This window comes from Girardinichthys multiradiatus, chromosome 6, assembly GCF_021462225.1.
Source record: "Girardinichthys multiradiatus isolate DD_20200921_A chromosome 6, DD_fGirMul_XY1, whole genome shotgun sequence".
In the NCBI taxonomy this organism is placed as follows: Eukaryota; Metazoa; Chordata; class Actinopteri; order Cyprinodontiformes; family Goodeidae; genus Girardinichthys; species Girardinichthys multiradiatus.
Window position 1 is genome coordinate 22,195,277 of NC_061799.1, and position 25,745 is coordinate 22,221,021.

Here is a 25,745-nt window from a genome sequence, read left to right on the forward strand (position 1 = left end):
GAGATGCCTGCATTTGCTTTGCTTTAGTCCTGGGGGGGGGGGGTCATGCTCTTTGACTGGAATAAACAAGAAAAAATGCAGCCCTGGTCCTACAATAGCCTGAAGTGAGTACAAATGTATGACTCCAAAGTGAGGTATTACACAATATAGTTCCACCAATCCGAGGCCAAAATTGTTCTCTGAGATCATTGGGTTAAAATTGCACGAACCCCACTCCGTTCGACACTCTGCACAGCAAACCCCATGTTTAACTGGCACAATTTAATTTAAGTGTCACCATAGGAAAGCTGCCACAATCAGACTGAAATAAGCAAGTCTGTGGTTTCAGTCACAACTATGGTGTTTATTGCCTCTGCTTTGATTGGCTCTGATTTCTCCACAAATATATTATATTGTATATCTAGTAAAAGAGGCAATTGTAACAGTAGCAGTTTCCGCTGTTGCAGCAACAGCTACAATTACTAGTTAGTGATGTTTAAAGCTCTCATGTGAATGCTTTTCTGCAAAGAAAACAGCTGTCTTGCTGCACTTTAGTTCCTAATGTCAAAGCATTTGGTACAACACAGCCATGCTTAGGAGGAATCAACTTCTCTCAGTGCAGTTCAGTTTTTTAATGAAACAACCAAATATGACTCCCACTACAGCATTTTTGTGTCACATTATACACTTAAACCATAGACATAGACCATTACACACAGAGTGAAATATTTCTACCCATTACTTCTTAAATGTTTTAAGATTATGGCTTACAGATAATAAAAACCCAAAATTCAGTGTTCCACATAATTTGAATATTGTGAAAAAGTTCAAGCACATTCATAAAAGGTTGAGTGGTGAGAAAACGTGTGGTACAGTGCCTTACGAAAGTATTCAGCCCCTTTGAACTTTTCAACCTCTTGCCACATTTCAGGCTTCAAACATAAAGATATAAAATTCAATTTTTTTGTGAAGAATCAACAAGTGGGACACAATTGTGAAGTGGAATGAAATTTATTGGATGTGTCAAACTTTTTTAACAAATAAAAAACTGAAAAGTGGGGTGTGCAATATTATTTGGCCCCCTTGCGTTAATACTTTGTAGCGCCACCTTTGCTGCAATTACAGCTGCAAGTCGCTTGGGGTATGTCTCTATCAGTTTTGCACATCGAGAGACTGAAATTCTTGCCCATTCTTCCTTGCAAAACAGCTCGAGCTCAGTAAGGTTGGATGGAGAGCGTTCGTGAACAGCAGTCTTCAGCTCTTTCCACAGATTCTCGATTGGATTCAGGTCTGGACTTTGACTTGGCCATTCCAACACCTGGATATGTTTATTTGCGAACCATTCCATTGTAGGTTTGGCTTTATGTTTTGGATCATTGTCTTGTTGGAAGATAAATCTCCGTCCCAGTCTCAGGTCTCTTGCAGACTCCAACAGATTGTCTTCCAGAATGGTCCTCTATTTGGCCCCATCCATCTTCCCATCAATTTTGACCATCTTCCCTGTCGTCATGTTTGGTGTGTCTCCCAGGTGGCTTGTGGCAAACATTAAACAAGACTTTTTATGGATATCTTTGAGAAATGGCTTTCTTCTTGCCACTCTTCCATAAAGGCCAGATTTGTGCAGTGTACAACTGATTGTTGTCCTATGGACAGACTCTCCCACCTCAGCTGTAGATCTCTGCAGTTCATCCAGAGTGATCATGGACCTCTTGGCTGCATCTCTGATCAGTCTTCTCCTTGTTTGAGATGAAAGTTTAGAGGGACGGCAGGGTCTTGGTAGATTTGCAGTGGTCTGATACTACTTCCATTTCAATATGATTGCTTGCACTGTGCTCCTTGGGATGTTTAAAGCTTGATAAATCTTTTTGTATCCAAATCCGGCATTAAACTTCTCAACAACAGTATCTCGGACCTGCCTGGTGTGTTCCTTGGTCTTCATGATGCTCTCTGCGCTTTGAACAGAGACCTGAGACTATCACAGAGCAGGTGCATTTATACGGAGACTTGATTACACACAGGTGGATTCTATTTATCATCATCAGTCATTTGGGACAACATTGGATCATTCAGAGATCCTCACTGAACTTCTGGAGTGAGTTTGCTGCACTTAAAGTAAAGGGGCCAATAATATTGCACGCCCCACTTTTCAGTTTTTTATTTGTTAAAAAACTTTGACACATCCAATAAATTTCATTCCACTTCATGATTGTGTCCCACTTGTTGATTCTTCACAAAACATTTGAATTTTATATCTTTATGTTTGAAGCCTGAAATGTGGCAAAAGGTTGAAAACCTCAAGGGGGCCGAATACTTTCGCAAGGCACTGTAGGAAAAGTGCACCGGCAACAGGGATAACTGCAGCCTTAGGTCTGGTAAGGTAAAACTAAACTATAAATGTAACAAACAACCATATTAGTAGGTCCTACATCAGTGTTTATGTTGGTTTTCTCTCAGCATCCACTGCCATTCAACAAGACAAACTATATTATAGATGGATGAGTATGTAAGTGTGGCCCTGTGATTTCCACTTGGCTTGATTATATTTGCTTGGAGGTACAGCAATATTGTGATAATTGAGACAGGAGACACTGTTCTCATACCATAAAGCTGTGGGACATTCCCATCCTGGCAGTTGGTCCTGACAGTACTGAATGAATCTGACCAACCAGCATCTCGGGAAAAGCATTTAATCCTTCTACTGGCTTGGGTTTCCAACAGGTCACCACACAGATATGTGTCATAGTGACACATGTGAAGATTACATATCCTCGTTTTAATTAGCAGAAAGACTGTATATGTAGGGCTGTCTTCTTCCAGGCATTGGTGGTCATCTTGAGTTACAGTCAAGAGCTGCTGTGTCATACAATCTCCTACTTTAATGGTAATAAACTATTATTAAATTCTTGAATCAATCTGTTGATTCATCTTACTTATGTGACTCTTGAACACAGCATGACCAAGTCTAAAGAAGGAGCATGAGTCACCTACCAAATTACATGAACAGGTTTACTGCAAGCATGAGCAGTAAAGGGGGGAGGGTGCACCTTCCAAAACGTTTTACTTTTGACTTTCACAACATTTTTTCTCAAAAGTCTAAGGGATCATCTAAGATCAGATTATCTCCCAAGGCTGCAGATTTTGCCCAACCTCTTACTCATTAATGAATCATGAACACTGACCTTAAATGAGGCAAGTGAAGCCTGATTTGCTTTAGGAACTGTTCTGGTTTTTTTTTGTGGCCTCCTAGAGAAGCTGTCAATAATGCTCCTGAAGTAATATTGGTAGGCCTGCCACTACTAAGAAGGTCTACAACTGTTCCATGTTTTCCCTATTTGTGGATGGATAATGGCTCTCACGGTAGTTTGTTGGAGGCCCAAAGGCTTAGAAATGGAATAATCAATTATTTCAGAATCAGAATAAGAATCAGCTTTATTGCCAAGTTCGTACATACAAACAAGGAATTTGACTCCGGTACACTTTGCTCTCTGGTTTTTGTTTTTTGTATATACAATATACAAATATACACATATATAAATAAAAAGGTGCATTTGCAACATCTGTATGCTGTTGTTTGGTACTCTATTAAATGTTCCACAGAGAAACAGCCTGGGGGAAGAAACTGTCTCTGTGGCGGCCGGTTTTAGTGAACAGTGCTCTGTAGCGGCGGCCTGAAGGTAAAACTCTAAACAGTTTATGTGCAGGGTGTGTGGGGTCTACAGAGATTTTTGCAGCTCTTTTTCTGACCCTAGACCTGTATAGGTCCTGGGTGGAGGGAAGGTCAGCCCTGATTATTCTCTCTGCAGTCCTGATTATTCGTTGCAGTCTGGACCTGTCCTGTTTTGTGGATGAGCCAAACAACACTGAGATGGATGAATACAGGAAAGATTGAATGATGGCAGTGTAGAAGGTCAGCAGATGACCAGCAGCTCCTGTGGAAGGTTGTACTTCTTGAGTTGCCTCAGGAAGTACAGTCTCTGCTGAGCCTTCTTTCGAACAGTGTCTATGTGCGAAGACCATCTCAGGTCCCCAGAGATGGTGGTTCCTAAGAACCTGAGGTGGTCCACAGCCGACACGGTGTTGTTGAGGATGGTGAGGGGGGTGTATGGGGGTGGTGTTCTCCGAAAGTCCACCACCATTTCTACAGTCTTGAGTGGGTTGAGTTCAAGGTAGTTCTGACTACACCAGTGTATCCGCCGATCCACCTCCTGTCTGTATGCGGACTCATCACCATCCTGGATCAGACCAATGACAGTGGTGTCGTCTGCAAACTTCAGGATTTTCACGGACAAGTTCGCTGAGGTGCAGTCATTTGTGTAAAGGGAGAAGAGGAGTGGGGAAAGAACACACCCCTGGGGGGCACCAGTACTTATTGATCTGCTGCGGGACAAGATGCTCCCCAGTCTAACCTGTTGCTGTCGGTCCGTCAGGAAGCTGTTGATCCACTGACAGATGGAGGCTGGGATGTTGAGCTGTGTGAGCTTCTGGTGGAGGATGTCTGGTATGATGGTGTTGAAGGCTGAGCTGAAGTCTACTAACAGGATCCTGGCGTATGTCCCTGGGTGGTCGAGGTGTTGTAGGATGAAGTGTAGACCTAAGTTGACAGCATCATCTGCCAAAGTGTTTGCTCGGTAAGCAAACTGCAGGGGGTCCAGCAGGGGCCTGAGATGTCTTTCAGGTGCTTCAACACCAGTCGCTCAAAGGATTTCATGACCACAGAAGTCAGGGCTACAGGCCTGTAGTCCTTTAATGCTAGGATGGTGGGTTTCTTGGGCACTGGGATGATGGTGGATCGTTTGAGGCAGGAAGGCACCTCACACGTCTCCAGTGATTTGTTAAAGATCCGGGTGAAGATCGGGGCGAGTTGATTCGCACAGGCTTTCAGGCATGATGGGGAGATGTTATCAGGTCCTCCAGTTTTCTTTGTTTTCATGTGCTGAAAGAGCCTATTTACATCTTCCTCGGAGATCTTTAGTGCAGGCAGAGGATCTGAAGGTAGGGGGTTGGTTGTTTTATTGGTCGAATTTGTTCCTGAATGGGATGTGGAGGAGATGATTTGAGGCATGAACGGCTTCCTGTCATGTCTGCAGTAGAAGCCATTCAGACGGTTGGCCAGGTGAGGATTCTGTTCAGGATGGGTGGAGGGGCTCCTGTAGGCAGTCAGGTTTCTCAGACCAGTCCATACAGCTGAAGTGTCACCAGTAGAAAAGCTGTTCTTAAGCTTTTCACTGTAGCTTCTCTTGGCTGCTTTGATCTCCTTTGTTAGTCTGTTCCTGGCCTGCCTGTACCGCGCCCAATCTCCACTGCTGTCAGCTTCTTCCTTGTCCTTGCGCAGATTCCTGAGGTGTGGAGTAAACCATGGCTTGTTATTCCCAAAGGTGCAGAAGGTTTTGGTCTGCACACACATGTCCTCACAGAAACTGATGTATAATGTCACCACATCAGTTAGTTGGTTTAAGTCAGTGGCTGAAGTTTCAAAAACAGTCCAGGCTGTGCATTTAAAGCAGGTCTGTAGCATCTGCTTTGATTCCTCAGTCCACTTCTTAACAGTGTGAACCGTGGGTTTGGAAGCTCTTAGTCTCTAATTTTAGAGAGACTTTTAGCTCTTATTTAGTGATTTAACAAGTAGGACAGAGCCAGGCTGGATTGGACAACTGCTTTCTTTTTGTAAATGAAATGATCATTTGTTTTTTATTTGTAATAAAAAAAAATTCTAAAATGAGCATCTGTATATACATAAAACTGTCTGAATAATTTAGCCATTGGTGTTTTAGTAATTAAAAGGCAATTCAAAATTCTGGAATATGGAAAACTATCATAAATACCAGCATAATTTAATTCACACTGCCACAAAAAATTGAAGTGAAGTGGACCCTATATTAGAAAGAAATGAGAACACATTTCTTGTTGTTTGCAGAAATACAGAAACAGGATCACAGGTGATGTAATAAGGAGATGACAGAATGATGGGGACAGAGGGCAATTGCTGAAGGAGTGAGGGAGGTATGAGTGGATGAGATTATTGAAATAACTAATGGGGGTCTTGGAGGGTGTTTGTTGCGCACTGTTGACAGGCTGATGGACAGCACCTCTGGTACAAGGCATTAAAGGGACAAAGGTCAAATGTTACCCCAATTTATTTTTTATTGGTTTAGACAATGCAGTATAGAGCACATCGAGCATACCCAACTGCAGGGGAAGTGTTGTCTACAATATATTCCTAAATCAGCCTTCAAAGTACAGTCAAACCATCCTGAATGTCAAACCACTGAGCAGAAGGCAGAAATGCAACTTATTCATCACCAATTCACATTTTACCAATGTTGATGGAGCAGGCTGACCAACTTTGCACATTTAATCAAAATCATGATATGAGCACAAACTCAAGACAACAAGAGGAGTCCCATTTACACAGAGAAAGTGCATGTTTAATAGCACACATTCATTAAAAAAGTTATTTGTTTGTGGTTTGGTCAAAAGTAGAATGTGCAGAACAAAAAATCCAAAGAAAGAAAATAACTACTTGCAAATAGAATCAAATTCCATGCATTAACACAAAATCAATCTCAGTCTTATCCACTAGAGGCATTTACTTCAAAACTACTAATGCAGTGTAAGTTAGGATAAACAAAAGAAGGCAAATAATGCTGATGAAGGTATTAAAAGGTAGTGAAAGAAATTAAAGGTGCTCAAGATTTTTTCGGAAAAGAATAGGTAACATTTAGGCTAGCATATGTTTAACAGGTGTGGAATGAATTCAAGAAGAAACGGACTCTAATGACAAATTTTCCACTATTCTTAGCAGGTGTGGTTCCTGTTATCATTTATCAGCTTTTCTTATGAATAGTGAGAGGTCGAGGTGCCCACTTACTGCATTGCTTGAATTCGGGTCCGTAACTTCTCGTTGTTTAAACACAATCCAGACACAGCTCTCTCACACACACAGACATACACAAATTGGAAATTATGGGATCAGAAGTTTAATAAAAATTAAAAATAAATATTTCACTGAAAAAAATAACCATTTTATTGTACTGAACTACATGGATGATGATTGAGGACTATGGAAGCAAATCGTTACCATATTTCAAATGAAAAAGCATTTTCAGAAATGCCTTTTCATTTTAAGAATGTGGCGGCATTGTTTGACTCATAAATGAAATTAGTAATCAATAATCCTATTTGCATTTTAATTTTCTTCTTCAAGACAGCTCATTCTTTCACTTAATTAAAATTAAAAAGATACATTTGAGATATATTTTTCAAAATGTACCCCAGCAAATAGATACCAAAATTCTATTTGAAATGTAAAATTTGAAAATGAAAAAGCATTTCCAGAAATGCTTTTTCATTTTAAGAATGTGGCTGCATTATTTGACACATAAATAAAATTAGTAATCAATCATCCTACTTGCATTTGCTTCTTCAAGACTGCACATTTTATGCCATAATCAAAAAGAAAACATAGCAGACATTGCTTTTTCGTTTTTGTGGTCTGCCCGCAAAGTACTGCCCAGAACTCGAAAACGAAAAAGCATTCCGAGCGGCGGGCGCAGCAGAGTGACGTCAGCAGCCGCTCTTCCTCAGCTCCCTGCTGACTGAGCTACCCATCTTGTTCAGTAGGGGGCGCTGTGCACGTCTGCATTGCATTACATTGCAAACGTGCCGAGAAATTGATTGAATTGCAGCAGGGCCGAGCTCAAGTTGTGGCAGTGGCAGGCAGAATTGGCAGTTCCGGTGGCAGGCTGTGGCTGAGACATCCAGCGTGTTTTTAAGCATTTATTTATAATTTTCTGTGAGTGACAATTCAGAATAGCCACTTGTGCTCTATAATAAACCGGCTGTTTGTGCAATAAATCTTCATCATCCTTTCAACACACACACACATAGTGCTATTTATTTTCCATGTCAAGTAAATACAATCACCTTATGTTATATGGGTCTAAAGCTGTTTATTAAATAATAATCAATAATGAAATCATTATTTAAAGGTAACAGGCTATAACAACAATGACATCCCGTTTGCCGATAATCAGCATTGGCATCACTTCCGGTAGCAGCTCCACAGAAACTATTAACAATAATGACATCCCATTTGCCAATAATCAGCATTAGCTTCCACAAAAACAGCGGCAACCGCATTGGCAAGCTTTTATGGCCGGTCTGGCACCTTCTGGCATCCTCGCGGAATCCCGTGCCACCCTGCTGCAGGCTGTGGCAGTTCTGATGGCAGCTTCGGTAGCAGGCTGTGGTGGAACTGCCACAGCCTGCCACCGGAACTACCAGTTCTGCCTGCCACTGCCACAAATTGAGCTCGGCCCTGCTGCAATTCAATCAGTTTCTCGGGACGTTTGCAATGTAATGCAATGCAGACGTGCACAGCGCCCCCTGCCGAACAAGATGGGTAGCTCGGTCAGCAGGGAGCTGAGGAAGAGCGGCTGCTGACGTCACTCTGCTGCGCCCGCCGCTCGGAATGCTTTTTCGTTTTCGAGTTCTGGGCAGTACTTTGCGGGCAGACCACGAAAACGAAAAAGCAATGTCTTCTTTGTTTTCTTTTTGATTATGGCATAAAATGTGCAGTCTTGAAGAAGAAAATGCAAATGAAAATAGGATGATTGATTACTACTTTTATTTATGGGTCAAATAATGCAGCCACATTCTTAAAATTAAAAAGTATTTCTGGAAATGCTTTTTAATTTTCAAATTTTACATTTCAAATTGAATTTTGGTATCTATTTGCTGGGGTACATTTTGAAAAATAAATCTCAAATGTCTTTTTCTTTTTCATTTTAATTAAGTGAAAGAATGAGCAGTCTTGAAGAAGAAAATTAAAATGCAAATAGGATTATTGATTACTAATTGAATTTATGAGTCAAACAATGCAGCCACATTCTTAAGATGAAAAAGCATTTCTGAAAATGCTTTTCATTTGAAATATGGTAACGATTTGCTTCCATAGAGGACCAGATACACACTTCTGTTTGTTTTGGTGGCATACTAGCTTCACAGAAGTGGATCAAACAAACATAACATGGCTGGCCAGAGCAAAAACACCATTTATGATTGTTAATTTCTTTATTAATTATTTTACATGCTGCTCTGGAATACACTGATCTATAGCAGGAAGATCAGTGGATAAAGTCCTGCTCACGGAAATCTTTATGGTAAACAGACCGAAAAGGGAGGCAGAATAAATGGTGAAGAAGACATCATAGGGTGTAATGGGGAAAGTTAGTTTAGTCAAATGTGGGAGTGATGGAGTGAGCCAGAGGTGAAAGATGGGAGAAAGAGAGCCAACCCCATCCCAGTGTGACTGAACCAACAGTATGAGTCATTATTGAGAGACTTGCATTACAATGTCTTTCACTTGTGCATTAATATTATGGATTCCAAACAGACCTTGATGTTGCACAGGCACTGAGTCACAGCATTTTTTAAAATACCTCTCTAGCCACTGTGTAACGTTCTGTCCTCTTTTATCTCAAACACATCTCAGTAACACTCTCTTATTTCTCAGAGGATAACAAGGTCTGCTTTTTCTCAACTTCAAATTTATATCAATGTTTTGCTGGTTATCTACCAGGCTTTAAAAAAGTATTTGATTGGCAATTACTTATGCAGTTACATATTGCATAGCTGCTATGTTCTGCCGTTGAACCACAAAGGAAGCAGAGTCAGACAGGACACGTTAAAAACAGACATACCAGAACAATTAAAAGCAGCGCAGTAAATTCCCAAAGGCAAGTCAGACAAACTGTGTTCCAGATAGGCTGAAATCCACTGAACAGAAAAAACAAGCCCAAAAAATGCAACTTTGATAAGATAAGAATCTACAGCAAAATCAAGGTTTTGTGCTTATATTGTGAATCTTAAAAGTGTACAAGCCCTTGTAAAGATTTTAGTGAAATGTTACAGTATGATAAATTATTTCAAACATATTTCTACCTTTTAATATGATATTTATACTGTACAACTACTAGTCTGTTAATGGGAAAAATGTTCTAATAAAAAAAAAGAAAATACCTTACAGTCTGTCAAACAGAAACACAAAAGAAGCTGCAGGAATTTCTGGCAAGTACTGGTTGTTTTGTAACTAGAATGTTCTATATTGTATCTAAGTTTGGACTAAATAGTAGGAAAGCAAGAAAGACTCCTTCCACTTAAAATAGGCCTGGCAAAATTATGTAAAACTTGTGGGAGAATCTGTTATGGTCTGATAAAACCAAAACTAATATTTGGCACCACGATTCTGAAAGGTTTGTGTTTTAACCAAAACCAACACTGAACTACATGAAAAGAACCTCATATAGACATGGAAATATGGTGATAAAAGCATCAAGTACCATCATCATATGTTTCTTTTGTTTTTAAATTGAACCAGACGTTTTCACTAGGGGGATTAAATTATATATTTTTTTTGTCCAATAACTTCATGTGTCTCAAAAGTTCAATACAAAAAGGAAATTCAACCTGAAAAGACTCACAATAAGAAACACAAGATGGCGATTAGAGAAGTTTATTGATAGAAGTTAATATCTTTGGCGCTCGGACCCCGGAGGAAGACATGAATGCTGAGAATGACATGAGCTTGAATGAACGTCTTAGGCTTAGAATTAGATGAGTCCTCCCCCCTTGGGATCCGATACTGGTGGTGGAGTGAAGGCCTAAGAAGGTAAGGGAGCCGGGAGGAGTATGGAAGGGATATGGTGGAGGTGGGGCGATGCTCAGCTGAAGAGCGGGGAATCCATGACTCGAGGTCCTTAAAAGCGAAGCCCCAGAGGATGATTGATTGAAGACACATGGTGATCTGACACTAATTGGATGGAGGAGAGATGCACGGTGGAGTCATAGGTTGGCCGGGGGGTGGAGGTGAGTCTTTCAGTTTGAATTTTCGTCAAAATTTTTTAATGCCCTTAGCAGAGCTCAGATATAGAAGGTACTTTAACAGACTCTTAGTTCTGGGTGTGTGCATGTATGCAACCAAATAATTGCTACTTATTTAGTTTGTTAGATTTTTCTAGATGTATGTGGCTTAAAGGTGAAAAAGTTAACTAGTTTAAATTGGCCTCATTTTTTACATCAGGAAAAATGGCATTTAACTCAAGTGTGAACACTTTAGAGATACCGTTAAAACTTTGTCTGCTGCAGAAAATGTATGCGTTAGAGCTTGGTGAAATGCAGGGTGAAAGAAATTTTGCTTGGGGATTAAGGAAACTGTTTATTTTAGAATAAATGGGATCAGTAAAGAAAGGGTTACTTGGCATTATTGTTATGTAAATATAAAATGATGTAAGTGAATCAGCAGTGACAGCAGGCCAATAAACCCAGACTTGGCTTTTAAATGAAATGTTGAGCATCAAGGACAGATGGTGAGTAATGGCGTGACTAATGAATAAAAATATTGGCAGACCGCTCGCTTGAGGTAAAATTTAGGACATATAATTTAAGCCTAAAATTTCAATCTCTGGAGTGACCTTTTGACAGCGGGGGTTAACATTAGTGTCTGAGGAAACCCTTCTCAGCAATCGTGCAGTCTGTTCCTCGGGGGCATGGCAGTTGCTTTGGCCGGTTGTGCAGACCCTTCAGTCCACGGACAGCTCAAGTGGAAGTTCCCAGAAACAAAGAGCAGCAAGGTAGATTCTCAAACCCCAATAGTTTTTGAAACCATATGCACAGCTCAGTATAAACAGAACAATACCCTGGCGTAGGCCTTACCAGGGAGGCTGAGGAGTGTGATCCCCCTGTAGTTGGAACACACCCTCCGGTCCCCCTTCTTATAAAGCGGGACCACCACCCCAGTCTGCCAGTCCAGAGGCACTGTCCCCGACCGCCACGCAACGTTGAAGAGGCGTGTCAACCATGACAGCCCTACAACATCCAGAGACTTGAGGTACTCAGGGCGGATCTCATCCACCCCCGAAGCCTTGCCAACGCGGAGCTTTTTAACCACCTCGGTGACTTCAGCCTGGGTGATGAAAGAGTCCAACCCCGAGTCCCCAGCCTCTGTTTCCACCACAGAATGCATGATGGCAGGATTGAGGAGATCCTCGAAGTACTCCTTCCACCGCCCGATAATGTCCTCAGTCGAGATCCCGGATACAAGCGGCTGAAATGAGCTTCCTCCGTAGGGTGGCCGGGCACTCCCTTAGAGATAGGGTAGAGATAGGGTGAGGAGTTCGGCCATCTGGGAGGGGCTCGGAGTAGAGCCGCTGCTCCTCCACATCGAGAGGAGCCAGTTGAGGTGGCTCGGGCATCTATACCGGATGCCTCCTGGACGCCTTCCTCGGGAGGTGTTCCAGGCACGTCCCACCGGGAGGAGGCCCAGGGGACGGCCCAGGACAGGCTGGAGGGACTATGTCTCTCGGCTGGCCTGGGAACGCCTTGGGCTCCCCCTGGAGGAACTGGAGGAGGTGTCTGGGGAGAGGGACATCTGGGCGTCTCTGCTGAGTCTGCTGCCCCCGCGACCCGGTCCCGGATAAGCGGAAGACGACGAGTACGAGTATAAACAGATAGATGATAATTTTTGCTTAATATTTAATAGAATTCCACTTTAGACTGTTTTTTGCTAGAGGCGATAAGCTGTGCATAAAAAAGGAACAATCTGTAGGCAGACGCTACCAAATGTGTAAGGCTTACATATTTGCTGTAGCACCGACTTCTGCAGCAACGGACATTAAACAGCAACATAAATTAGAGGAAGACACATTTAAGGCAGACAAGATGAAACGAGAGAGTAGTTGATAATGTAAGTTGTAGCATTAGTAAAACAGTGAGGGAGGCAGATAGTGTTTGATAACAATAAAGTCCTACTGTTTTTATCATCATCATAGCTAAGCCAAAGTTTGTTTTTTTAACTGTGTTGTTTAGTTACTGTAAGTAATGCAAAATAAATGTCCCAGCATAACTGTGCTAAAATGTATGCTTATAGGTATTACATTCAGTATATGCCTGCTGAGTGAAAAAGTTTTAAAATAGAATGTTATTTTATCATACACCATCATGTAACAGAAACATAAACTGTGGATCAAATTAGGTATATCATATGGGTACAATACTTTTTAAATAATATTACTATAAAACTATATATAAATATGAATACAGTAAAAATCCCGATGCGGGATTTAGCATCAGTTCTAATCAGTAATTTAGCCAGCTTTAAACACATATACACTCACCGGCCACTTTATTAGGTAGACCTTGCTTCACCTTGTTGGAGCCCCTTTTGCCTTCAGAACTGCCTTAATCCTTCGTGGCATTGATTCAATAAGGTACTGGAAACATTCTTCAGAGAGTTTGGTCCATATTGTCATGGTAGCATCACACAGATGCTGCAGATTTGTCGGCTGCACATCCATAATGCGAATCTCCCGTTCCACCACATCCCAAAGGTGCTCTACTGGATTGAGATCTGGTGACTGTGGAGGCCATTTGAGTCCAGTGAACTCATTGTCATGTTCAAGAAACCAGTCTGAGATGATTCGTGCTTTATGACATGGCGCGTTATCCTGTTGGAAGTAACCATCAGAAGATGGGTACACTGTGGTCATAAAGGGATGGACATGGTCAGCAACAATACTCAGGTAGGCTGTGGCGTTGACATGATGCTCAATTGGTACTAAGGGGCCCAAAGTGTGTCAAGAAAATATTCCCCACACCATTACACCACCACCACCAGCCTGAACCGTTGATGCAAGGCAGGAGGAATCCATGCTTTCATGTTGTTGACGCCAAATTCTGACCCTACCATCCAAATGTTGCAGCAGAAGTCGAGACTCATCAGACCAGGCAATGTTTTTCCAATCTTCTATTGTCAAATTTTAGGGATGGATGGATGGATGGACTGAGGACCCTCAAACTCTCATTTAAACTATGTCCATACACACCTATAGACCTGTTGGTTTTTAAAATGGAGAACATGGACATTTGTCCAGGGCAGCATTAGAAGAGGGGCCAATCAGCACCAATAAGAAATTTAAAAAAGTAATTTTTATGGTTCAATTATGCACTAAATGAGTTTTGTTATGCATTTATGGCATGTGCAGCCGGTGAGAATTTTGAGTCCCTCCTGTGTGGAGAAGACGTACCTTGTTTTTTGTTGACATTAGATGGAGTGGGTTACCTGACCTGGGTAGACCTGCACAGCATTTTTCCAGCCCCATATTTGAGGGGGTTTCCTGAATTTGGATTTGTTTGGAGGTATGGCTGTTCAATTGTGTTGATCAAACTGAGCCCTTGTGGGGTAGAGCGCAAATCAACTTAGGACATCCTCTCTGACTTTAGTAAAAGTGCTTTAGTGCTATGTGAAGGTACGTGCAAGCTGGAAATTTGAGTGAATTACGTCCTCACAAACTAGGCGCGTTTCTTTGAATGCTTGTATCATGGAAACAGCTACATGGAGGATAACATTTTGAGCTAACAGGGAGACAGAATGACCCAGCATTCAGGTACCGGCTATGGATGCTTTTACACAACATTCCCTATAATCTTGCCCACTCTCTTCATTTAGTTTTTGTCTTCTTACTTTCTGGAATCATCTTTCAGCTCCTTTGGGTTTCACGTATTAATAAAGTGGTGACAGTTGCTTATGAAAACACAAGTAATAAGATTAGTTTAAAGGAAACTTTATGATATTAAAAATACATTAAGTTTTTCTTCTCTTCTCTTTTCTTCCCTTGTTATTTCCTTTTATTCTGTAGAGAGTTTAGTTCTCCAAATTCAGTGAAAAAAATGCTGTCCTTTGCAGTGACATCCTAGGAGATTTGCATAGGCTCAGTAACAACACAAGCAACATTCACACACAAATATGCAACATCCTGGCTCCACTGTTAACTTCATAAATACATTTCCTCTCCACCCAGCATGATTAAATAAGATGTGTAGGGATAGATTCTGGATATCCACCCTAATTTAAGAATGAGCTCATTCGTGCAGAGAAATATCATCCTGTGTTCAAGCATGAGTCTCTAGGGCAATAACCCTGTCAGTCAAAACATCTGCAGAAAAAAAGACAGAAGAATGAAGTGAGAGTACAAAAATGTGAGAGGACAAAGAAAACAAAATCACCAAAGATGAGCCGGAAGGCTTCCAGACAAAAAAGATCGCACATAAGATAGAAGGTGCTGAATTTAATGAAACAGTGAAGACAGTATGCAGTTCTTATGTCTGCTGCTAGCAAGTACGTATACAGGCATATTTGGAATTCATAAATATGCCCACATGACAAGGAAAACAAATGCCTGGAAATCCCCTCTTGTTAATTAATGAGTCAGGTGGCTTTATAAAAGCTCCGTTGCCTGGGCCACCTAAGATGATTACGACAGCTGATATTAGCAAAAGGAAAATCCTTTCCATCAAGCAATATGCTCTTAGGCTACATAGTCTTGTCTGTCTGCCAACAGATCTCACTTATCTGACATGCACAACTTTCCTTTATCTGTGCAGAAATATAAGTTTTTCCTTTGTGTCTGAAAGAGCACTCTGGTCAGGGCATAAAGGCTGAAACAACAATTTTGTGTAACATCTCACAAGCCTGACTAATCTGAAGTGAAGTCATTCACTCACTTTATTACGTACATCTTGCTAGTTGTGGGTTGCCCCGTTTTGTCTTCAGAACTGCTTTAATTCTTCATGGTAAGGATTCAAGGCCGGTTCTAGGCATGCATATATGAGGGGGCAGGCAAATACAGGATATATTTATGCTTTTATTGTCTCTCTTTTCGTGGAATTATGCAGCAAAATTTGTAAATGAAATAAATCAATGTTCTGCTAGGCATCGTAATCAAAAGAGACTCACTGAATCAGGTGAGAAAACATTAAACATTATTTCACTGTTTTCTGACAGAGTTGAAACATTACACTAATAATTAACCATTACCAATATCAATATAACTCACCACACTTTCATGTAGCTCAAGAACCACCTTTCATTTCAAATCACAAATTGACTTTAATTAGTTAATGTTAACATTGGCTCTATTATTATGCTAATAAAATCAAACAGACAGCTAAGCAACATTTTCTTATCTATTCATCATTTTGTGTTTCCTGCTTTATATCATAGAACATTATATTCAGCCTTCGACATATAATGTTAATGTAAAGTTAGCTACCTAGAAAAATGATTCATCAACTGTTGGAGTAGAAATGCTTGCGTGAAAAGAGCTCCTTAAGTTAAAGTGACTTTTATCTCCACAGAACAGTTTGGCCAGCATGCTGTAATTATACAATACTGTATGTTGGTTTCTATTATCAAGACTTTATTATGAGAGTTAGGCTACTAGACATTCAGAAAAAGGGCTGTGGTCATGCTTTTTCTTTTCTTCTTCAGACTTTACCATCAAAGTAATAAAATGAAATGAGTGAAATGGTCTAATTGGTTTGTTTGGTTGTATATCTCCCTCTCTGTCTCTTCATTAAACCTGACAAACATCAGTCAACAGCTGGATTTTCTGAGTACAAAACATGAAGGCAATGCATTACGCATGCATGGATGCTGATTGGAAGAAAATGCAAGCGTTTTTCAGCAGGTGTGGCGCCTCACCGGCCCTTTCTCTAAAGAAACTTTGGGCCAGAAGCCTCGTAATGTTTTCAGCAGCACTGTAATGTTAAGCATAACATTGCATACGCGGTCATGAAAATTGAGCTTTGCGTGGACATGTCCGGCAGACGTCTGCTTTGAGTCCACGTGTATGTCCACGGAGTCAAGTAAGGGCAACTATGTTTTGTAAGTGTAGGAGGAGGAGGGAAAGGCAAGGCAAGGGGTTGTGCTTGTGTGATTGAGAATTGATTTGAGGGGGCCAGGCATTTGTTTGAGGGGGCATTGCCCCCCTGCTGCCCCTGAATAAAGACTCGTATAGATTCCACAAGACGTCTGAACATTTGTGAGAGGAACATATTGACATCATAGCATCTTGTAAGTGCTGCAATATTTGTCGGCTGCAAATCCATGATGGAAATCCCCCCATTCCACTACAACCCAAAGTTGCTCAGATTGGGATCTGGTAAATGTGGGGGTCAGTGGAGTACAGTGAACTCACTGTCAGGTTCAAGAAACCAGTCCCGGCATCATCCAGCTGGAAGTAGCAGTCAATAGATGGGTAGGTCAATAGGTCATTAAGGGATGAACATATTAATCATTTAAACTGCAGCATTTAAGCTAGCTTTAGTTATAAGCACTTTAAAAACAACACAACTGACTAAAGTGCTGAGTATATATATAATGTACATGCATTAAAACACATGTACAAGAAGACATAAAAAAATCTTTAAAAAAAAAAAAAAATGAGCTCTCTCAACGCAAATTAAAAAAGATGAATTTTCAGAACAGATTTAAAAGTCCCCAGTAAGGAAGCCTGTCTGATGTCAACTGGCAGTGAATTGCAAAGCCTTGGAACTGTCACAAAAAAACTTCCACCACATCACTCGGCACAGCCAGGAGAAGTTGGTCCGCTGACCTGAGTGAACGGGAAGGGTAATTGTAAAAGTTCAGGGACGTAGGGCAGGGCAAGACCTTTTGAAGACCTAAAAACAAGTAAAGGTATTTTAAAAGGTACCCTAAAATGAACAGGCAGCCAGTGCAGTGAGACTAAAACTCTCTCTTTTGTAACAGTCAAAAGATGTGCAGCTGTATTCTGCACTAGCTGGAGATGAGACAGCGATGTCTGTGAGACACCATAATATATATATAAGAGTTACAGTAATCAAGGTATGTTATGATAAATGCATGGATTACAGTTTCAAAGTCCTCTTTTAATAGAACATGTTTCAGTTTTGCTAGGTGTCTCAGATGAGATGATAAAAACTGGACTTTACCACTGAGCTGATCTACCTGTCAAGACTAAAATTATGGTTGATTTTCACCTCAGGTCAGTGCCAGTAGGCTTTATGCACTGAGTGAGAGTGCCAAGCTCTACAGAGGATGGCCCACTGGAGACCCCAGGTCTAAGGTCTTGTCCCAATACCCACACTAAACCCTACGCCCCTCTATGAAGTGTGTACTTCATACAAGTGCACATAGGGGTTGAAGTGCGCAGGTTTCAAGCATGCAAAATTGGAGAATTGGGATAGTAGAGGTTACGTCATTGAGTTGCACCTCTGCACTGCAACTGCAAAATCAAAAGAGGCAGGAACCAGTGCTGTTTTCGCAGTCTTGCTGCTAAAAAAAAATATTTTAAAACTGCAACAAGCAATTGTTTTGAGGAGAAGAAAGTGCAGAAAGCGAAGGAGGTTTTTACACCAGACTCTTGCCGTGCCAGTGGTTGTTTGAAAGGTAACTTCAGTGTTATGACCTACTGACTGCCCAGACTCACTCAGAAGCCAGTGGTATCTTACAATGTTGAGCTTGGAAAACCAGTAAAAAAAAAATATTTGTCGGCTTGCTGTCTAAGGTTTATGCAGTTCTTATTATTCTGATTTGATGGTTGATTACATTGATGGTTGTGATTGGTTTTTGGTCAGAACGTCATCTGCAGCAGTAAATTGTGGGTAATATGCTTCAGCAAAGTCCGCTTAGATGCGCGTTTAGCCGAAGTGTGGATTGAGGGGGTGGGGCTAAGGACCACTCTGGAGAGTTGGGACACACTACGCACTCGAACCCATCAACTGAACCATGAAATTCAGGGACACAAGGGAGGAAGTGCAAGTGTTGGAACAGGGCCTAAAAAGCAAAGCTTCTGTTTTTCGGGCATTAAAGTTCAGGAAGTTTAGAATCATCCTATTTCTTCAATGACAGCATGGAGTGAGTGTTCTCTCATTTAAGGGGAAAATAAACATGACAATTGTTGCCATTAAAATCAAAGGCACATTTGTGCTTCCTAAAAATGAAACCCAACTGAAGCAGATACAATGAAATAAGCAGAGGCCTGAGAACTGAGCCCTGTGGGACTGCACAGGATAAAGAAACAGCAGACAACTTAAAAATGGCCCAGGCTGACAGAATGTCCTTTCTGTTGAATAGGACCTGAACCAGTAAAAGGCAGTCCCTTGAATGCCTTTAAAATTGTCTTAACAAAAAACTGATGAGATTCAACCTAAGATGCTGAAGGCTCTGGAGATTGTGGGACTGTCATCGATCTTATTTGTGGTGTTCACGGTCAGAATCTCAAGGCGTAGTCACAAAGGATGTCTGGTTTGGAAACCTCAGGGTTTCATCATTACTTTTTGAAAGTGGTTTGGTTCTTCTGGATAGTTAAGTGTGCCCTGGATCTATTTGCAGCTGTATACACACATCATTGATGAACATAAGAGAACCAAATGGTCCTTTTTTTTCAATCAACTATCCTGAAAGAATATAAGCCACCTTTCACTCTAGGAATACATTTTTGAAAAGGAAATTAATTAGGACCAATTTTAAGTGACCCCAGCCTGAAGTCATTTAACAACAAGTAAGTACAATGTCATTTTTCTTTTTTTATTTGTGTTGTTGATTGACATAAAAAACAGCGAATTTATGTGAAGAGACTATCTGAACCGACAAACTCTGATCAGGCCTTATGCTCATTTCTACTTGTACTTCTCAGTCTGATTTTACAAGCCATCAGTTGAAGAAGGAACCTGAAGTAGAAATTCTGACTTTGGAAGTCGGAGGTCTTCCATCAGCCTCATGTTCAGTGTGCAATATGTTGCATATAAAATGTAGGAAGAATTTTAGATAATTTTAGCATCTTTGATACCTTACATGCCATTTAACTAGTGGCAGATACAGTACTATATTACCTATAGCTGTCAGCAGGGGAGAAATGCAATGGCTGGTGCTGGTTTTTGTGGTTAACAACAAAACAGTTTGCCAATTCAAAATTTAACTGAAAAGTGCTGAAATTGGATGCAGTATTTTAGTGAATTTGAGAACATGGAGAACAATTAGAAGATACAATAATGAAGATAATGCACATCCCACACTAAGCTGTTGAAGGAGTGAGCACAGTTGAACTCTTTAAACCCATACACTTGCCGCTTGGATGGATTAGCATGCCCTTAAATGCATCTGATGTCAGTTGATTCAGGCCAGGCACCACGCCAACCAACTTTAATTATGTTAATGGTGTTGTCTACAGCTGCACGACCAAGAAATGGAATCAGAAACAGGGCAGAGAAATACACACACACAAGACTTACTGTAAGATGTACTAGACTGTATGACTTTAAACACAGATAAATGAATATGAATGAAGTTTAAAAAGTCCATTATGTTAAAGTAACTGGCTCTAACAGCACAGATACAGAACAGAAGTGCACTTGCCAAAACCAAACTGTCATTACTTCATGCAGCATAATCCACTTGCTACTTCACATTCCTCCAAAGGCACTTAGACAGTGCAGAGACTGTCCTTAGAAGGCCTTGAAAAGGAAGGGCCAGTGACGTCATTATTTTCAACACCATCACACCCTGGTTTCTATCGTTGCTCTGTTGTGATTTTCCATTTTCGGCTTTTCTGTAAATTTGGAACACCTGATTATCATTGTCCAGACTGGCTCAGACATGATGTAAGATGAGAGGGATCTTATTCATGATAAAACAGACAAGTAGCAAAAACACTCTTCAAAGCCACTTATGTCACTTATTGTAACAGCTGTAAGAGGGAGGGTCATATTCCCAGTACTCTAAACACCTGAAAATTATGTGTGAAACAGATGGATTTTATGACATATGTCAAAAACAAATCGTAGACATTGAAGTACCGATATCCAAAACTATAAGGTTTGATGACCTATATCAAATTTTTGTGTTAGATCAAACATTAATAACATTTGTCAAACCAAGATCTGTTCTTTTTTCAGGGGTTGGACTAAATATACAACACACCACACGTCTGACTTTACTATGAATTTTCTTTAATCCATGCAAGGTCAAAATTATAATTGCAGGCTCACATATATGCATACACTCCCACAAATCTTAAGATATATGAATTTAACCAAGATGCAGAGAAACCTCAAACTTTTAGAAATCATGAACAATGTTCTACTCTCTTTTTAACTCGAGATTTGATCACAATAATTATTCATTACATTTTTGCAGATTTTTGGTTCTTATGGATTCTTGATCCCACGATCTTCAGTGTGCATTGGAGCAGTTCCTAGCTGTGTATCTAAGTAGCTGACCAATTTATGTTGACACAAGCATGAAGTCGTTAAACAACAAGTGAATACCAGGTCATTTTTCCTTTTCCTTTGTTTTGAATGTTATGAATGAGAAAAGACTAAATCCAACAAGCATGGATCAGACCGCATGTTCCTTTCTATTTGTACTCGTTAGTCTGATTTTTCAGGTCACCAGTTGAAAACATTTGCAAAAAATTAATTCTGACTTTGCCCTGCGATGGACTGGCGACCTGTCCAGGGTGTACCCCGCCTCTCGCCCATAGACTGCTGGAGATAGGCACCAGCTCCCCCGCGACCCACTATGGAATAAGCGGTAGAAAATGACTGACTGACTGAATTCTGACTTTGGAAGTTGAAGGTCTTCGATTAGCCGAAGTTAAATGTGCAATATTTTGCATATAAATTGCAGGGATTCAATATAATGTGCAGCTCTATACTGTACCAAATATTACAAGTTACTGAATAAATAAAGCATTGCATGGAAGCATGTTTTTTGCTGAGTGTCAGCCTAGATCCATTCAACCCTTGCTAGACACAATATTTTGAGCACTTACCCTTAAACGTATCTGAATGGCCAGAAAGGAGGTGTTCCAGCTGATACGTGTGGGACTCGATTTTTTGCAGGGTTTCTCGTTTCACAGCAGCCTGATAACATTCCTCCATCTTCTTGTTGCAGCAAGATGGACCTTGGTGCTTGCATATCTGCAGATCAGCATCTGGGAAAAGTGGAAACAACAAATCCAACTGTAGTTAGGATTTTTTTCTGTGTTTTTCTTTGTGGTTTTTGTTTCAAAATATGTATTTTGTTGTTTTTTTAATTAAAAAAAACCATAAGGACTAACATGATGGGAGCTTGAGAAAATTAATTTTACTTTTGTGCAGAAGTTAATTGAAATTTTGCAAGTACTGTATTTGTCTCTGATTGTTAAAACATTTTTACAACTTTGCATATATCAGTTTATGATCGTGCACTGAAAAAGTATGTTACAGTGCATCTAACGTGTCTGGCTATGTGCAAAGACAAGCCATGATTCCTCTGAAAGACAGAAGCAGCACCATGTCATGGTGAGAAAGTAGAACAAGTATTTCATCCACGATTAGCTGCTATAAATACTGTGTGCTAAATATATGTCCTTGCCTCAATGTGATACGAAGGCACACATGGTTGTTTCATATACTGTGGCATGCACATATACTTTATGATGCATATGAAAGACATAAAAAGTACGTGCATTTTTTCCAAACATATACATATAAGCAAGATCACTTGAGTTTAATAGGCTTTAATAAACCAATGTATAACAAGCCTATTACAACAATAATTAAACTATGATCAAACACAATCAGATGAACCTTTGTTACACCTGTTTGAGCTGTATTTACAATGTAGCTAAAGTGAGAAAGTGACCTGAAAAACAAAAAGTGTTTTTTTTTCCTATTAAATTGTTTTGCTATTTTTTAAATTTTCTATAGTATTTCCACAGATAAATGAAAAGTTTATATTATGCAAATGTCTGCTATCACTCAGATAACTCATTTTACTCGGGGAAGAGGTGGACAAAGATGGCTCGAGGCAGATGTTATCAGAGCCTAAAGCATGGTGTTAGGCCAGACCACAAGACCAGTGCCTCACTGGTCAAATCCCTTCATGAAACACAATAGGGTTACATTCTGAATATCTCTTTCTCTCTCTGGACCCTCACTCCCATTTGCCTGGCATATCCTTGTGAGGCCTGGGTGTCTTTTAATTACCCAGAGAGGCTGCATTTGTTTCCATCCCAGAGCCAGATGAATTAAGTCATGACTAGCTGTCCTCCAGCTGTTGGCTCATTATCTCTATCTCTGTAGGGGTCTGCTTTTTTTATTTTGACACTTGTCTGTTGCCTCATGCTCTGCCTGACAGTTTTCTGCACTGTCATGGAAAAAGCAATAGAGTTAACAGATAGTGTTTTTATTACAAACAGATTGGAATAATAAACCAGTGCTGATATAATCACAATTATCCTTGCATTTATATGTTCTGTTTTATGTGAAAAACAATCTAGATTCTTTTGATTTCTATGAATTAATATACACTCTCCAAAAGGATGTAACCTTTAAACAAACAAAATTAATGAACTGTGGGGATCTGGAAGGTCTGTAGTATATAATTAAAAGCTAAGCTTGAAGGAATGGTTTAGTTCTAGGATCAATATCTCTTTTCTCCATTGTAATCCTTCCCTTCTGTCCCTGACCTCCTTCTCTCAGGTTGACACTAGGCTTAACTCTTTGTCCAATACATGTAGCTGCATCAAGTAAATGATACTTAGAAAGGCAGAGAAACCAGCTGCTGTCCTAAATAGAAAGACTAAATCAAATGTATATATTCATTAGAAAGAATGTCACAGTATGTTCCAAAACCCATGGACAAATGACTGATTGGCTCCTTTTAGCATCTTTATGAGGTACATGTTCTTAGAACCAGGTTGCCTTTAGAATTGTCTTAATTCTTCATGACATATGGTGTTGTTCTTCAGAGATTTTGGTTCATACTAAAATGACAGCAACATGCTGTTGCAGCTGATTTGATATTTCCACAGCCATGATGTGTTTCACCACATCCCAAAGGTGCTCTATTGGACTTTGATCAGGTGAATGTGGAGGGCACTGAAATACAATAAACTCATTTGGATGTTAAAGAAAACAGTTTGTCATTTGATCTTTGTGATATGAAGCAGAATCCCACTGCAAGCAGCCTTCAGAAGATGGGTATACCATGGTCATAAAAGGAATAAACATGGTCAGCAACAATACTCAGAAAGGCTGTGGTGTTTAAGCAATAGTCATTTGGTAATAAGTGTGCTAAGAAAATATCTACCAATCAGCCAGAATCACTGATAGAGGCAGAATGGATCAATCCTTTGATGTTTACGCAAAATTGCCATCCATTTTGCAGCTGAAATCTAGATTCATGGATCAGGCAATCGTTTTTTGTTGAATTTCAGTAAGCCTTTTTAAAGTGTGGCTTTTGTTTCCTGATGTTATTTCACAGGAGTGGCAACTGAAGTGGTCTTTTGCTGCTGTTTTTGGTGCTGTAGGCAGCACAACCCTAACCAAAATGCATTGATATGCCTGGTATTGCAGGCCTGTGAAACCTATTGACTTCCTCCTAATCTTTTCCCATGTTGTAATGTTTTATGAGAATAAATGATCAGATGCAACACCACAGGTTCTCACCCTTAATACGTAAAAAGTTTGTAGTCACATCTAGCAACAGTGACAGAACATCTGGACAATAAAATTAATGTGATGGCTGATGGAACTAGTCAGTCAAACTGCTTGAGGACCAAGACAGAACAATTTTTATATGTTTGACTAACTGGATTTGGAACAGTTTCTGACTTAAACTAATTATTAAAATGTTCACATTCCTCGAAATACTGGGTGAGGAGGAGGAGTAGCAACCATCTTTCTGTCCGATTTATTGACTAGTCCCAGACCACTCAGTAGCTACAACTCTTTTGAATATTTAATCCTTAGTTTTCCTCACACACAAAGTGCAAAGCACTAAAACCACTTCTGTTTGTTGTTTTGTACCATCCACCCGGCCCTTACTCTCAATTTTTAGATCAGTTTTCAGACCTTTTATGTGATTTAGTGTTAAATACAGATAAGGTTATTATAGTGGGGGATTTTAACATTCATGTTGACACTGAAAGTGATAGCTTAAATATAGCCTTTAATGGTATCTTAGACTCAATTGGCTTTGCTCAAAACATTAACAAACCTACCCACCTTTGTCTTTATTCTCTAGACCTTGTGCTGACATATGGCATTGAGTGTAAAGACATAACAATATTTTCTCATAACCCTGTCCTGTCTGATAATTTTTTAATAACCTTTGAGTTGAATTTAACCGAGTACTCCACACCTGAAAGAAAATTTCATTATAGTAGATCATTATCAGGCAATGCTGTAACAACCTTTAAAGAATCTGTTCCACTTTTGATTTCCTCATTATCATAGAAAAACACAGTGGAGGGCAATAATTTTGTTTCTTCCCCTTCACAAATTGATTCTCTTGTTCATAGTGTTACTTCATCATTGCGTGGTGCATTAGACAATAAGGGCCTCTTCAAAAAGAAGGTAATTATTCATAGGAGGCTAGCTCCCTGGTTTAATTCAGAGCTGCGTACTTTAAAGCACAATGTTAGAAAATTGGAGAGAAAATGGCGCTCTACACACCTAGAGGATTCCTACTTAATCTGGAAAAATAGCCTACTGTTGTATAAAAAGACACTTCACCAAGCTAGAACAGCTTATTTCTCATCATTAATAGAAGAGAACAAGAATAATCCTAGGTTTCTCTTTAGTACAGTTGCTAAACTTACACAGAATCATAGCTCTGTTGAGCCATCCATTCCCTTAGCTCTCAGCGGTCGTGACTTTATGGGATTCTTCCAAAATAAAATGTATTCTATTAAAAAGAAAATCTTTGACATACTCCCGAAGATGATTACTTCATCCTCAGCAAGTGAGACAACATTGGAAGTAACTGATGATACTCAGCTTTACTTATCCATGAATCCTGATTAGCCCAACAAGTTAGATAGACTACAAGCATGTCTTGAAGACATAAAAACTTGGATGACTTTACATTTTCTGCTTCTTAATTCAGACAAGACAGAAGT

The 25,745-nt window shown here is 40.1% G+C and overlaps 1 protein-coding gene across 6 annotated transcripts in view; it reads right to left on the reverse strand.

Moving 5' to 3' along the window:
• gpc5c (glypican 5c) overlaps positions 1 to 25,745 on the reverse strand; it is a 151,860-nt gene that overhangs the window by 111,270 nt on the left and 14,845 nt on the right. For all 6 annotated transcript variants that reach the window (XM_047369090.1, XM_047369087.1, XM_047369088.1 and 3 more), the window contains exon 2: positions 21,630 to 21,791. In XM_047369090.1, coding sequence (XP_047225046.1) covers positions 21,630 to 21,791 — 162 coding nt within the window. The remainder of the gene's footprint in view (positions 1 to 21,629; positions 21,792 to 25,745) is intronic.